This window comes from Mobula birostris, chromosome 16 (assembly GCF_030028105.1).
Source record: "Mobula birostris isolate sMobBir1 chromosome 16, sMobBir1.hap1, whole genome shotgun sequence".
Classification (NCBI taxonomy): domain Eukaryota; kingdom Metazoa; phylum Chordata; class Chondrichthyes; order Myliobatiformes; family Myliobatidae; genus Mobula; species Mobula birostris.
Window position 1 is genome coordinate 20,968,074 of NC_092385.1, and position 15,096 is coordinate 20,983,169.

At 40.6% G+C, this 15,096-nt stretch overlaps 1 protein-coding gene across 3 annotated transcripts in view; it reads right to left on the reverse strand.

The window, feature by feature from the left end:
- The window catches only part of fgd (faciogenital dysplasia), a 267,818-nt gene that overhangs the window by 136,296 nt on the left and 116,426 nt on the right, over window positions 1–15,096 (reverse strand). Inside the window, exon 1 of one of the 3 annotated variants that reach the window (XM_072280393.1) lies at window positions 10,902–10,966. The exons of the other annotated variants lie outside the window; for them this stretch is intronic. Within the exon in view, the coding sequence (XP_072136494.1) occupies window positions 10,902–10,941 (40 nt within the window). The 5' untranslated portion in view covers window positions 10,942–10,966. Of the gene's footprint in view, window positions 1–10,901; window positions 10,967–15,096 lie in introns of those variants that run through there. 3 annotated transcript variants of the gene reach the window in all.

Sequence of the window (15,096 nt, forward strand, 5' to 3'; positions counted from 1 at the left end):
GCAACTTAAGTACACAAAGCAGCTTAAGATAATTTAATACTATTTGCTGCGGCAATAAGCAAAATAGGATGCTGAGGTACAGAAGATAGCAGGAAGATGATTAACCCTGAAATAGCTGGTACTGAGAAAGGCCTTGAAGAATTAAAGCAATGAAGGAACAATAAATAAGCAGAGATAATTAACTCCTGTGCCATTTGGAGTCTACTTATTAAGGATAGAGAGATATGGCTGTAACATGTCTCCACTGTTATAAAAAGACCACTGAAGTTCATAATTAAGATTCATATATAAATCAACAATGCCTGCAGAAAATAAATCAAAGAATTCCATCATCAAGTGAAAGGAATAAAACCAGAAAAAAAGGTGGTAATCTACAGAGAACTCATACAATGAAAATTGAAAAGACTTGGCAAAACTTGCATTGTACAGGACATTCCCAAGTAAAGAATACACACATCATGGAAATCCCAACCTTCAAATTACCTTTATGCACAGCTGAGAGGTAGAATCTGGGGAATGTTAATGCAAAAATAGTGAGAATAATAAAAACAAAGGAATTAATGTAGAATGTAATGTAGTTGAGCATTCGTCCAGATTTGGTGAACCAAAGGGCTTGTGTTGGTGCTGTATCTCTTCAGAGAATGTGTAAAAAAAGATTTACGAACTAATTCCCAGGATAAGCAAATTTAATAGGAATTGTTCTTTCTGATAAGTGTAAAAGGATAGAGCTATCAAATGAATAGGCAGTTCCTTGGGATCAAGGCTGACTTACTACCACTCTGGTGGCTGATTAAGAAGAAAATCTAGAAATCAGGTCTCTTCCACAGTCAGGTAGGTGGTCTGCTGCTCAGAGGATTCTGGGGTCAAGGTCTATTTCAAAACTTGAGCATAATAATCCAGACTGACACTGAGGAAGTGTTACAGTGATAGAGGTCCTTCGTTTTGATGAGACTAACATCCAGTCTGCTCTCTCAGGAGAACATAAAACACTACCAACCACCACAACCACAACCATCTCAAGAGGTGTTCTTACCAATGTTCTACATCTCATTTAGCAACATCAAAAAGTATTGTGTCAGCTGTTTGTGGGGGCATGGGGCATGCAAATTAGATGCTGCATTTCCTACATTACTACAATGACAACTTTTCAAAGCGCTGCAGTGGCTGTAAATTATCTATATTAGTGCACTTTAATTTCCTCACTGGAAACAAAAATCCATTCAGGTAGCAAAAATCAAATTGCATTGAAGTGAGATGTGTGTATCATTTTATGGATGCAAAGCATTTATCCAAGTTAATTGCACTGAAACACTAACAAAAATACAAAAAAGATGAATATATAGCTAGCACAAAAAATGCTGGTGAACGCAGCAGGCCAGGCAGCATCTACAGGAAGAGGTACAGTCAATGTTTCAGGCCGAGATCCTTCGCCAGGACTAACTGAAGGAAGAGCTAGTAAGAGATTTGAAAGTGGGATGGGGAGGGGGAGATCCGAAATGATAGGAGAAGACAGGAGGGGGAGGGATGGAACCAAGAGCTGGAAAGTTGATTGGCAAAAGGGATACAAAGCTGGAGAAGAGAGAGGATCATTGGACAGGAGGGCCTAGGGAGAAAGAAAGTGGGAGGGGAGCCCAGAGGATGGGCAAGGAGGTATAGCGACAGGGACAGAGGGAGGAAGAAGAGAGAAAAAAAGAGAAAAGAAAAATAAATAAATAAATAGATAGATAGATAGATAAATAAGAGATGGGGTACGAAGGGGAGGTGGGGCATTAACGGAAGTTAGAGAAGTCAATGTTCATGCCATCAGATTGGAGGCTACCCAGACGGAAATTAAGGTGTTGTTCCTCCAACCTGAGTGTGGCTTCATCTTGACAGTAGAGGAGGCCGTGGATAGACATATCAGAATGGGAATGGGACGTGGAGTTAAAATGTGTGGTCACTGGGAGATCCCGCTTTCTCTGGTGGACAGAGCGTAGGTGTTCAGCGAAACGGTTTTCCAGCCTGCGTCCAGTTTTGCCAATATATAGAAGGCTGCATCGGGATCACCGAATGCAGTGTATCACCCCAGCCGACTTACAGGTGACGGTCTATCCACCAGAGAAAGCAGGATCTCCCAGTGGCCACACATTTTAATTCCACATCCCATTCCCATTCTGATATGTTTATCCACGGCCTCCTCTACTGTCAAGATGAAGCCATACTCAGGTTGGAGGAACAACACCTTATATTCCGTCTGGGTAGCCTCCAACCTGATGGCATGAACATAGACTTCTCTAACTTCCGCTAATGCCCCACCTCCCCTTCGTAACCCATCTGTTATTTATTTATTTATTATTATTTTTCTTTTCCCTTTTTTTCTCTCTTTTTTCTCCCTCTGTCCCTCTCACTATAACTCCTTGCCCATCCTCTGGGCTCCCCCCCCCTTTCTTTCTCCCTAGGCCTCTCGTCCCATGATCCTCTCTCTTCTCCAGCCTTGTATCCCTTTTGCCAATCAACTTTCCAGCTCTTAGCTCCATCCCTCCCCCTCCTGTCATCTCCTATCATTTCAGATCTCCCCCTCCCACTTTCATATCTCTTCTTTCAGTTAGCCCTGGCGAAGGGTCTCAGCCTGAAACGTCGACTGTACCTCTTCCTATAGATGCTGCCTGGCCTGCTGTGTTCACCAGCATTTTTTGTGTGTGTTGCTTGAATTTCCAGCATCTGCAGATTTCCTCGTGTTTGCGTCAATATATAACTAATTTATCAGACCTGTTAAAGTATGAAGCGTCTAACACTTAAAAGATCCAACTATCAATAATTCTTATTAAGCAAATTAACTAAAACAGCATAAATTAAAATTGAAACAGGAAAATAATTCAAAGGAGTCAATTTTAAAATTATAATGAATTAAAAGGCTATATTTCCAAGAAATACTTTACACAATTCAGTAAAATTAGAGACATAACAGTGACTGCAGTTGCAGGAAACTGGAGCTAAACAACAAAATATTAGAGGAGCTCTGTGGGTCAGGCAGCCTCTGTGGAAGGGATGATTGACATTTTGGGTCAAGACCTTGTATCAGTGCAATAAAAGGCATGTAGGAGTATCATGAATAACACAAAGAGAACTAGGATGCAACAAGAAATCCTATCTAAGCACAAACATACTGTATACCCTGATTACACAGAAATGATTACTTTGTAACATATAAAGATTAAAACCAGTTCCAAATTCAAATATTAAGAAGAAATTAATGAGGGGTAGGACCAAATTTCAGCACACTGTTATAGAGAAAGTATGGCAAGTCAAGCTGATCAAAAAGTGTAGTGTTTATTTCAGAGTTCAATCAGAAATATAGTTTGACCAAAAATATTACAAATATTAATCACTCAGAATAGATGCTTGTAAAAGGTACAAATGTCAAAAAACTAAAATCATTATAACCATCAATAAATTGCCCACCATTAACTTAGATCAAAAGCCAAACAAAATAAATCCAATTTTGATTATTGCACCATTATTAAAAATTCACATATTCTGAGGATACAAGCAAATAAAAAGCAGAACTTTGTTGAGTTAAAAACTGCATCAAGTACTTTGGAGCACCACTAAAGTAGCATTTCCTCTCCTAGAATTGAGCTGTACTTCCTTATAAATATCTGACAATTTAAAAAATGCCTAACAAAGTGCATTCACCTTTTGCAAGTTTAGTGTTTGTGCCAGCTCAAAAATGTTAGGTGGCTACTTCTTCAGGCTGGAGACCAAGAACCAAGTGCCTGGTCTCAAGATTAGCAACCAGCTATTTAAAGACATATGGTAGGAATTTCTTCACTAAGGGAGGGAAGGGCTATAAATGGTCTATTGCTGAAAATATTCAAGACCAAGATATTGGACAGTAAGGAAATCAAGATACGTTGGGATTCAGTGAAAAAGAGGACCTTAGGCACTAAATGAGTCATGCTATTAAGTAGCAGAACAGTGTTATGGAACTATATTCCTAGTATTTCTTACGTCCTTAATTGCAATGCAAATCAGGTCCAAAGGTCTAGACTGACTCAAAAACAAAGTGCAAAGGTGAATTGGAGGCTCAATGCCTGCAAGTTTGGAACCATGGTCTGGAGATCTAAGGCCCAGAGGCAGATGTCTGCAAGCTTTGAGCCATGGTCTGGAGGTCAAAGGTCCAGGGGCAGCCTGTCCTGGAGTTGGAGACCTATCTGTGTGTGGCTGAGGTGGGCAGGTGGAAAAGGGGTTTGCTTTGTTGCTGCTGCTTGTTATATGCTGGCTGCATGTTGTTCTGCTGATATTGTGGCACACTATGTTGGTACCAGTACATCCTCACTTCAAGATGGCACCAAGCTAAAGCTTCTGTTCAGGCTGTGGTTCAGACTTTGTATTTTTTTAGGTTTGGAGACAGAGGGAGGAGTTGGGAGTCAGGGTAGAGTTGAGAGACAGGGATGTCGGGGAGTTAGAGGTCCAGGCCTTCACCCTATATTGGAAGGCCACCGACGTGGACATGAGACGAAGAACATCCATGGTCAAATGTCAGACAGACAGAGCAATGAAGCTGAAGGCTGGTGGCCCTCAGATTAGGGAGTCGCTGGCTTGTTCCAGGATCGGAGTTCAGTGTGGCCAAGAGGTACAAGTGACATTGACCTTCTAGATACATGAGTCAGCAGAGACACATGAACAAGGCCTCGTGTTTGGGGTCCCATGCATTGCTGAGTCTGGTGCATGGTGTCTGGAGTTTGGAGACTTCATCTGGGGTCCTTGTTCATCAGCACTTCCTGGGGTCGCTACTGATGATCAAAGGCCAAAGGTCAATCAGAAGTCGCGGCTCAATGGCCAGGGCCTTGGGTCTGCAAGAGCACTGGGGAGGTCAAAGGCCCAATGTCCTGGAGGTGGAGCACTGTCTGCAGGTGCGTGGCTGGGTGAGAGGAAAAAATTGAGCTTGTTTTGATGTTTTGTTGATGTTGTTGTTGTTGCTTGTGCTGCTCTGAGAACATGGCAGCCAGCTATGTGTGGCGAATGTGTGGCGAAATTTACGGGCTGCCCCCAACACATCTTCAGGTTGTGTCAGTTGCTAACGCAAAAAGCGCATTTATGTTTCAGTGCACATATGATTCACAAATGAATCTAAATCACTCACACAATTTTTCTTTACTTTCTAGAGAACTCTGCCATTTCATGAGCCTGACAAAGTCAGCTATGTGCTTTCTGTAAGTCAAACTGATTAAAGGGAGCAGCTTTCCATTCCTGAATGACATTAAGCAAAGATTTTCTTTAGATAGGAGAAGCTGAACAACGATGAAGAACTAGATAAAATACAAATCATTAATTATGGTTGTGCACCAGTTATGGAGTAATGGTTGCAAGGATGTTAGAACTGAATTTCTGTACTGACACAATTTGATCTGCAAATGGTTGCACTGATATCTTACTCAGGATTAAACTGATTTTCAGTTTATAGCAGTGGAAAAAAGACTTGCAATATGGCTTTGCATCTTTAAGTACTTGCTTTGCCACCCTTTGCTGCCTCCAGTTCATTCCTGTCAAGAGCTACTGCATGAAATGCCTAGATAGAGTGTACGTGAAGATGTCTTCAAAAGTGAGAGAGTCTAAGACCAGAGGGCACAGCCTCTGAATAGAAGGACGCCCCTTTACAACACAGATGAGGAGAATTTTTTTTTTTAGCCAAAGGGTAGTGAATCTGTGGAATTCATTGCCACAGACTGCCATGGAGGCCAAGTCATTGGACATATTTAACGCTGAGGTTGATAGGTTCTGGATTGATAAGGGTGTCAATGGTTACGGGGAGAAGGCAGGAGAATAGGGTCATGAGGCCAAGGAAATCGTCCAAGAAGCAAATTTGGCAGACCAAATGGCCTAATTCTGCTCCTGTGACTTATGGACTTTGGTCATATTTCTTCTCCTGTACCAAAACATACCTACTGTTTACAGAACGTATATCTTATTCCAAGGAATTAAGAAACTCAATTCCTTTTGTAAACAGCCATATTCTAAAATCCCCTTCCCACACCCTCTTTACTACCACAAAGCAAAAAGGGAGGCATGGTCTGTCTCTTTAATATTAATTTCACCTGTTCCGACATTTCATCTGCCACCCGAGCTCCTCCCTCGGTCGATTACAATTCCATCATGACCGATTCTTCTCACGCAAGCAACTGACTTTATCATCCTCTCTGCACTGATTTCCGGGATGTTATATTGTCATTGCATCTCATGATGTAAATTCAGTATCATGATCTAATGAGGGTGGGACTCAGCTTCAGCAGAATGAACTCAGGCTAACTCCGCACATTTGTCATTAAGATTGTGCAAAGTATTGCTGCGTTTACTGTTGCTCAACCGTAACTTAAACACATCAGTGTTCTACCTGATAACATCTTTCATCTATAGAACTTTGTTTTTCATGTTGTTCAGAAAAAGGTGCCTGTCATGTTTAGCTGATCAAAGACTTGTTTTTGACTTCCCCTAGACTTTGAAATACTGCAGTGCAATGCCCCAAGCGTGCTCCCTGCCTGACCTGCCGAGTCCCTCCAGCACTTTGTGGCTGTTGCTCAAAATTTCCAGCATCTGCAGAATCTCATGTCCCAGAAGAATGTGTCTTTTACCTGCAGTGCAAAACTGAAAAACTTGCAAGTAAGTGAGAAATGTGTCCAATCCTTTTCCCCCCACCAAAGGATTCTTCCCCCAACAAATCCATTCACTTCCAAACCATGTGACCTTTCCGTCACGTGGTTGTACAGCAGCCACATTGCAACGCCCACCTCTGATTAAGCCAACCAGCCTCTCTATCATTAGGGAGGAGGTACAGGAGCCTGAAGACCCGCTCTCAACACTTCCTCCCCTCCACGAACAGATTTCTGAACAGTATGTAAACCTGTGAACACCTCATTTTTAAAAATTTTACTGCACCACATATTTTTGTAATTTATCAATTTTTGTGTCTTTTCACTGTCCTGCTGCCACAAAACAATAAATTTCACATCATATATCAGTGATCAAAGGTTCAAAGGTTAATTTTATTATCAAACACTTATGCAGAATACAACTCTGAGATTCGTCTTCTCCAGATAGCCATAAAGTACAGAAAAACCATAGAATAGTTGAAAGAAAAACCACCTGATTCTAATTCTGAGTCTGATACAACCCACACACTAAACTGCTGTGTTCCAAACCCTAACCCCACTTCCAGATACGCTCTCCCCCAACTACAGACCAAGCCTAGCCTCAGGAGAAAGGTACAGGGCAGTACATGTCTTCTTTTATCAAAGAAAGCAGAGTAGCAGTAAGTTGTAACAGACACTCATGATCAAACATATTGCTGTATTACACCCTATTTCAGTCACCCTGCAGGGTGATGTGGATTTTCTGCATACATGTTTGCCTGGACTGTCTGCACAGATTTTAGAGTCAAGCACATCTAGAGAAATGGCAGAGGTGATATGATCACAGTTCCTGGGGTAATTCCTTTATCAGCAGAATATAGTTTTGTTTGTCATAATATCCTGGGTTTATATTTTCTTACACATTTATGGGTTGAGAAAAAGGTGAAGTTGTACCTAGAAAAGTGCGGATGATCTATAATACATGTAATTATTACAAGGAATAGTAAACAGGTCATCAGAGATGGTTATAATGAATTTCCACAGAATATTCATTCAATGCATATAACAATGCTGCAATACATTTCCAGCAAATATTCAGGACTGTAGCTGAAACATTCAATGCTTTTCATATGCTGATGAACTCTGTGTCATTTCCAGTATGTTTTACTTCTGAAAATATAGTCTATATGTTCCACACCCATTTTGCTCAACCAAATGACGCACACTCAACAATTTGACTGCTGTACTGAACTGCTTAAAAACTTCCTTAAATTAATAAATTAATGTTGTCTAAATGGAAGGCTTGTTTTGGAACAACACTCCTTTGTGGTTGCCATAGCATTAAATGTTAGATATTTGTTCCCAAGAAAAACATGTTTACAGTGACCTATTTTAAGCAGTTTTTTTCAAAGCAAGACTACTAACAATTTATACTGTAAATTATCGTACACATTTTACATCACAATAAGGTACTCTGAGAGTTGGCCTCTAAAGCAAGACATCATCTTTATAGTTTGTCATAGATTGGTGTTGAACATGGGAAGAGTACAAAGTAGAAGAAAATTCCCATCATGACAATAACCAAGGCAATGTGGCTGTTTTTTGTTGGGGGGGCGTAGAGAGAGCTTGTTCTAATTCCAATCATAGTCTTCGTGTCAGAGACAAGGTGGACTACAGCAGGTCAAAGTTGAGGAATAATTGATTACCATGGAGATGTTAGTTCCTGAGCCATACCGGGGTCCAACAGATGTCCAGCAATTTGTCTTTTGGGTTGAGATATGTGAACCCCACAGAATAAAGTCAGTGGGGTATCCTGAACCCCTTAAGTTAATATCAATATTCTTGAATTTTAAAAAAAATCAGTTTACTTCGTAAAAGCAAAGAGGTTTCTCCCAAGGAATGTGAAATTTATGCATCAATAGTAGTGCTTTCACCTGCCATATCCACAACAATTTCACTCTGTATACTCAGGTGAGGTCAGCAATGCAGGGTACCAGGAGTCTTACTCACAGATAACTGCTGTAATTATGTTATCTAGCAATTTTATTGCAAAATGTTCCACTCTCTACCCCAGAGGTTCCCAACATGGGGTCCACAGATCCTTCGGTTAATGGTAAGGCTCCATGGCATAAAAAAAAAACTGGGAACCCCTGAACTACACCCATCAAGACTCGCAATTCCACTTTTAAAAAAAATAAGATGCCATGCCAGTCCAACATACGGTCCTCACCCCTCAGTCAACTATTAGAAATTCTGGAAAGATAATGGGCAAACTAGGACCCAACTATTTTGAGTACCTCTTATTTTTTCTTCTCCACTTATCTCATTTACTTGGAAAAGACTGAATGAAAAGATGTTAGCCATCATCTTATGTTCTTCATTGCCATTCTTCAAATATAGCCCTACATAATTCACATTATTAGTCTATTCAATTGCAGGGAACAATCACAGTTCAACCCCATTTTGTCTTAGCCATACACGCAATTTTGCCAAGGGGGAGAAAACACTTGAACCATTTTGCTTCTTAGCAATGGTACTGTCAGAATAACACATACAAAATTTTGGAGGAACTCAGTAGGTCAGGCTGTATCAATAGAGAGAAACAGAGTTGACGTTTGGGTCCAAGCCTCTTCAACGCGACTCTGGTGCTGTCAGTAGTAGTTCTGTTGCTACTGTGATATAGATCAGTAGTAAAGTTTCCAACTTAGCTCTCAAACTGAAAATGCTCAATACTTTTCTCAAATACTTAACAATAGAACAACTGAAAAAGACCATCTTGATACAACCTAGTTTACAAAACCTTGAGAAATACAATGTATTAGGCACACAGAATAGTCTAACTAGCAGTTGTACGTTTCATGGATATAATTGGCAAGTTTAAAATCCTCTATCTAGAATAAAGGTTGACTTCAATGAGCCAGCAGAAAACCATTGATGAAGCTAGTCAAGTTACCAGATCAGAATATACATAACTGGCAAATTCATTCAGATAATTTTCTGAGTTTAAATAGATTTTACTACCTGAATTGGATACTTTTCAAGTGTAATCCCCAGAATCACAAGTAACTTACTTTCAAATTCATCGCTTGGCTTCCATTACGTGCACAACAAACCCAAACGTTTGGTATGAAGGCAGATGTCCAACTTACAGTACCAAATCTGTATTCCTGCTACTCTCATCTCTGTGTTTAAAGATGTGAGTGGAAATTCAAAGCCCTGACACGTTGTTTGTCACATTACCATGGTGTATAAACAAGAATTATCATACCTGCCAAACTTGATATGCCAGAAAGAATCCCAGTCTGTCGAGCCCTAGGCATGTCACATTAAAAGGCATAAACAATTACACCAGCAGCAGTAATGGGCATAAACCCAGTAAAATCATCCAGAAAACAAAATAATGCTAAATTACTCAGACTAAAGAAAAGGAATTGGGGCGTCAGTAGACGAGTAATATCTCAGGTCTTTCAATTTCTGATAAAAGAGCAAAGAACCAGAAAGATTAACCCTGCCAGTACCTTCACAGATGCAGCCTGTCCAGCTGAATGCTTCGAGCATTTGCTGTTTCTAAATAGGATCAGTTGGGTCACTAAAGGATAACATCATGCAACAGCTTATACTGAAATATATAGGGAAAATTGTTTCAACAATTTATACAGAAAAAAAACAGTCCCTTCACTGCCCAGAAGACATCACCAGTCATGAATTCTGTCAATATAATGAACAAAATGCTTTACAGACAAAAATATGAGAGTTGTTAATCTTTCAAACAGTTAATGATAATAATACTATGGGCATTAAAGCTGTTCTACAATTGCAGCTCAATCTTTCAAAAGAAATTGTTACTTTTCTGCTAATAATATCAAGTGAAAAATGGACATTTAGGATCGGTACTTTCTCTGAAAAAGAACACACGTCGAACAGAAATCACCGAGGCTGGAGTTCTCAAAGCTTTTACTGAAAGAGTGAAATTTCATTTTACTCTAGAATTCTATCAACCAAAACATAACAGCGCAAATGACAAAGATTAGGTCATATTTTTTGTTTCTGGAGTCTGAGGTGGTTACAGGAGAGCCCTTTTTTGTCCCCTAAGTACTTGGATAGGAAGAGGTTCTATGAGCACTTTAGCACAGGAAATTTCTCAAGTTGCTCAAATGAATAAACAGGGAGAAAAATATGAAAACATTAAAAGGTAAATATATCTAGTTTTACAATACCTTACTTTAACATAGGTCAAGCTGGAGTTTGCCTTCCTCTCATTACAACTTTAATTCTGTAACTGGATCTACTTACTCCTTAAGCACACAGCAGCTGCTGAAAATATCAAGTGCATCCAAGAAGATATACCAACTGCAGTAAGGATTCATTGAATGTGAATTTTTTTTTAAATGATGGGAGTTAAACACATTTCATCAAACTATTGTCATTACTTGTCTTATCCAATGTGGTTAAGAACACTGCCCAGACTCAGTGGCACCATTTCAACAACATTAAGAGTCAACATGAATCACTTGAAAACTTTGAACCAAGCAAGAGAATGACTTTTAAAAAAGTTTCTCAGTTTCAGGTAATTATAACAGCCGGCTATGAGTAATTCAGACCTGCTCTTAAAGAATAAATTACTTTAAACAACCAGAATACAATGAAAGAAACAAAGCCTTTCCCAAGTCTAGTTTCATATTTTGTAAATAAGTGGATTTTAATAAGAACGGGAGAAGAGAAGCAATAATGATAATAGCCTGATGTTCCCAATAAAACTGACACAGATGATAGACACTTTTAATGGACTACGAGAATTCACAGAAAATATTGAGTTGCAAATAAAAGATGGGAATAGCATTGATTATTGAGGTATATCTAACACAAGAATAATTATTGTTGTAAGACTGTCATCCTTTGCCATCTATTATGATGGAATATTGAGTGGATAAAATCATTTATAAAGTAAACCTCAGTAGAATGAAGGATGAACAATACTCTCCGCCCATTCTTCGAGGTTGGATGTCAATTCAGCTGGGATAAAGACCTTCAATAAATTACAGCTATCTCATGCTCACTTGCAGCTTGACGTAGACAGACGAAAGTTAAATCAGTTTTTAACAATGAATAGACACACTTATATCGAGCTATTGAACAGTGAACTAATTCTCAAAAATATTTCGAGAAAGCGACCGAAGAAAAACTAACAAAGTGCTTGCACACTGAAGGAAGTGATTTATCTGAATCTCTGAGATAAGAACTGGCCACTGCTAGTTCACAAAAAAGTTGACACAATCATCAGAGTCTGAAAATGTGAAATCATTACTGATCATTCAATACTATTCTACATGTCTACCTAACTTTACCACAGTATTAACTCACTTCAATTTTTGTGAAAGGCAAACCTTTGCAGCACAAAAATACCTCAGTTGTAAGTCTTTCATTGTACACTGCAATGCAAACTGTGCACCGAAATTTGCATGTTGTGGCCAGTGGCTATAATAAGCCTTGACTTTACATGTTGCTCACTCTACAAAAAAAGTTTTAAAAAACTAGTTTAGATGGAGATGGACAATTATGAGAACTGATCTTCCCAACAATTCTTGTTGCAAGATCACTCACCACAACTTGGTTTTGCCATTCTGGAACAAAAATCTTTCTATTCCATTGGAGTGGATCATCCCACTGCCTCAGCATGACATATGCCCAGTACAGAGTATCTAAACAAAATACCAAGGTGGTCAATTTGTCAAACTACACGAACAGCAATGACAACAAACTCAGTAAGTAAAATCTAAACATTACGATATCCTCCTAACAGATGCAGGAAAAAAACACGCAAAAAGATCCAATTGAGGCCAATGTATGGATGCATATAAAGCGTTAAACTGATTCAGACACATCTGAATAACAACATACTTGCTCCTTACTCTGCTGGAGTTTAGGGCTGCATGAAGATCCTCTATCTCTGTCTGTCCTTGGCTACTGTAGCCCAGGTGTGGTTCAGGCTTTTCAGTTTTGCCTCTATGTACAGCACCAAGTTGTTATTGATCTCCCATGTTTCCTCTGCCCTTCAGGGGACTGGTGAAGTGCTGTCTTGATGATGGAGTTGGCCTCTCTTCTCATCACATAGCTAGTCCATCTCCAACACTTCCTCATGATAACTGTGGCCTTGTCCTCTTGACGACACTGAAGCGGTAGGGCATGGTTGGAGATCTTTCTTATCCGGAAGATACGGAGGATCTTCCAGAGACTCGTGGTGTGAAATGATGAAAGCTGGACATGGTCACTCTCTGTCATGCTCCAGCATTCTGACCCACACAAGGGTGTGGGCCCAACACAGCTCTGGTACAGCTTCACTTTGGTGTGGGCGCTGTACTTGGTTGATCCTCATATGTTGCTCATTGTTCTGAAGATGTTTCTAGCTTTGCTGAGTCCGCACAGGATGTCATTCTTGGTCCCACCACCCTGCCGAATGGTGCTGCCCAGGTAGGTGAATCTGCAGGTACCGGGTAAGTTGACGCCGTATGCCCTGATGGCAGGGGAGACTCTACACTGTGGGTCATGGCCACAGTCTTTCCCTGGCTAACTCTGAGTCAAACCTGTCCACCAAAGATACACAGGCACCAAGTTTTCTCTTATATGTGTTGATGTGTATATGATAGTCATGTGAGGTCATCTGCAAACTCAAGGTTTTCCAAAGTAGAAAACAGAGTCCACCAAATGCCTCTATGCTCACCTGAATCCTGCTGAAGGGTTTCGGCCCTAAACGTCGGCTGTACTTTTCTCCATAGATGCTGCCTGGCCTGCTGAGTTCCTCCAGCATTTTGTGTGTGTTACTTGGATTTCCAGCATCTGCAGATTTTCTCTTGTTTCGGCTCATCTTTCATTGTTTGCGTCATAACCCAGTCAACTGCCAGGTTAAATAATATCACCGACATCACACTGCCTTGCCCGACTCTGGTCTTGGCTTCCAAGCTCAAGTTGCTGTCACTAACTGTGCTGGTGAAGTTGGCACAGAAACTCTGGATGAGCTGGACAATTTTGAAGTAATCCTGTATGATCTGAGAATTCACCAGAAGCTCTCCCTGTGGATGCTATCAAAAGCCTTTTCCAAGTCCACAAAATTTATATGGAGTAGTTTCTGCCCCTCTGTGCACTGTTCTATGATGTTATGCAGCATGAAGATCTGGCCGACACAGCCTCTGTTCTTCCTGAAGCCAGGTTGCTCAGTCCTCAAGCACACATTGGCAGCATCCGTAATCTGCTGGACAATGACTTTGGCGAGATCCTTGCTGGGCATTGACAAAAGTGTGATGCCATGCCAGTTGTTACAATCACAGCACTCCTTTCTTGGGGATCCGAACAATGACTCCCTTTGTCCAGTTCTTGGGTACTTGTCCTCGTTCCCAGTTATAGTAAACAGTGGTTGCATGATGGCTGCCACAACTTTTGATTCAGCTTTGGACAGTTCAGCATTCAAATTGTCGTGTCCTGGAGATTTGCTGCTGTTTAGTTATTTAATCGCTTCTTTCTTAGGTGGATCTGTGTTGATGTTGAAGTCCTCTGCTGTCTCTTGCATGTCAGGATCTTCATCTGGTGATGGTCTATTCAGTAATTCTCCAAAATACTCTGTCTATTGTGCTTCTTGCTCTTTCTCAGTTGTCTAAAGCAGACTGTCCTCATCTTTCACGGGACCACTGGTTCCGGCCTGGAACATTTTGCATACGAAATTTCAAATCTTGTATATACTTCCCTGGTCATATCAACTGGCTGCTTCTTCCGCCGGCACTGCAAGGTCTTTCATGTAGACTCTCTTATCCTTTCTTACAAGTCTCTTCACTTTCTGGTTAGCTTCAGTGCATGCTGGTTGAAGTTTCACTTTAAGTCGCGTTGATTTTGCACCTGGCCCTTTCCCCTTAATTTTCCATCTTTCTTCTAAGGCTGTCCATGTTTCCTATCTATCCATTCTTCGTTCTTCTTTCCAGTTCTGTATCCCAGACAGGCCTCGCCGTTCTCATTGAAGACCAAGGCAATCTGTTTCCACTTTGTGTCAATCTTGTCTACTAACACATCTTTGTCAAGGTCTTCCAAGGCCTGATATCAGTTTCTAAGCTGAATGGTGAAGGCAGATCTCACACTGACACCCTTGAGCTTCTTAGCATCAAAACGTAGTGCTACTGAGATGCTGTTGTGGTTTGTAGACTTGTGTGCCTCAGTGACCCAGACAGCTATGCTAGTTGCAGTCAGAGCCTTATGTTTTGGCTCTTGGTAAGGTCAACCACACCAAACAGGTGAAAAGTGTTTTACAAATAGAGCAAAAGTGGTTCACAAGTCGTCCAGGTTCAGGGGTTCAGCTCAGGGCTAACAACCCTGACTGGTCAAACAAAACTGTTACAGAAACAACTATGAAGAATCCTCCAACATCTGTGTGTGACTGTATTCCTGAATCTCCACCCAGAACTTGCATGGCATGAAAACTGAGAAGGAAGCCCCTAACACCACCAAG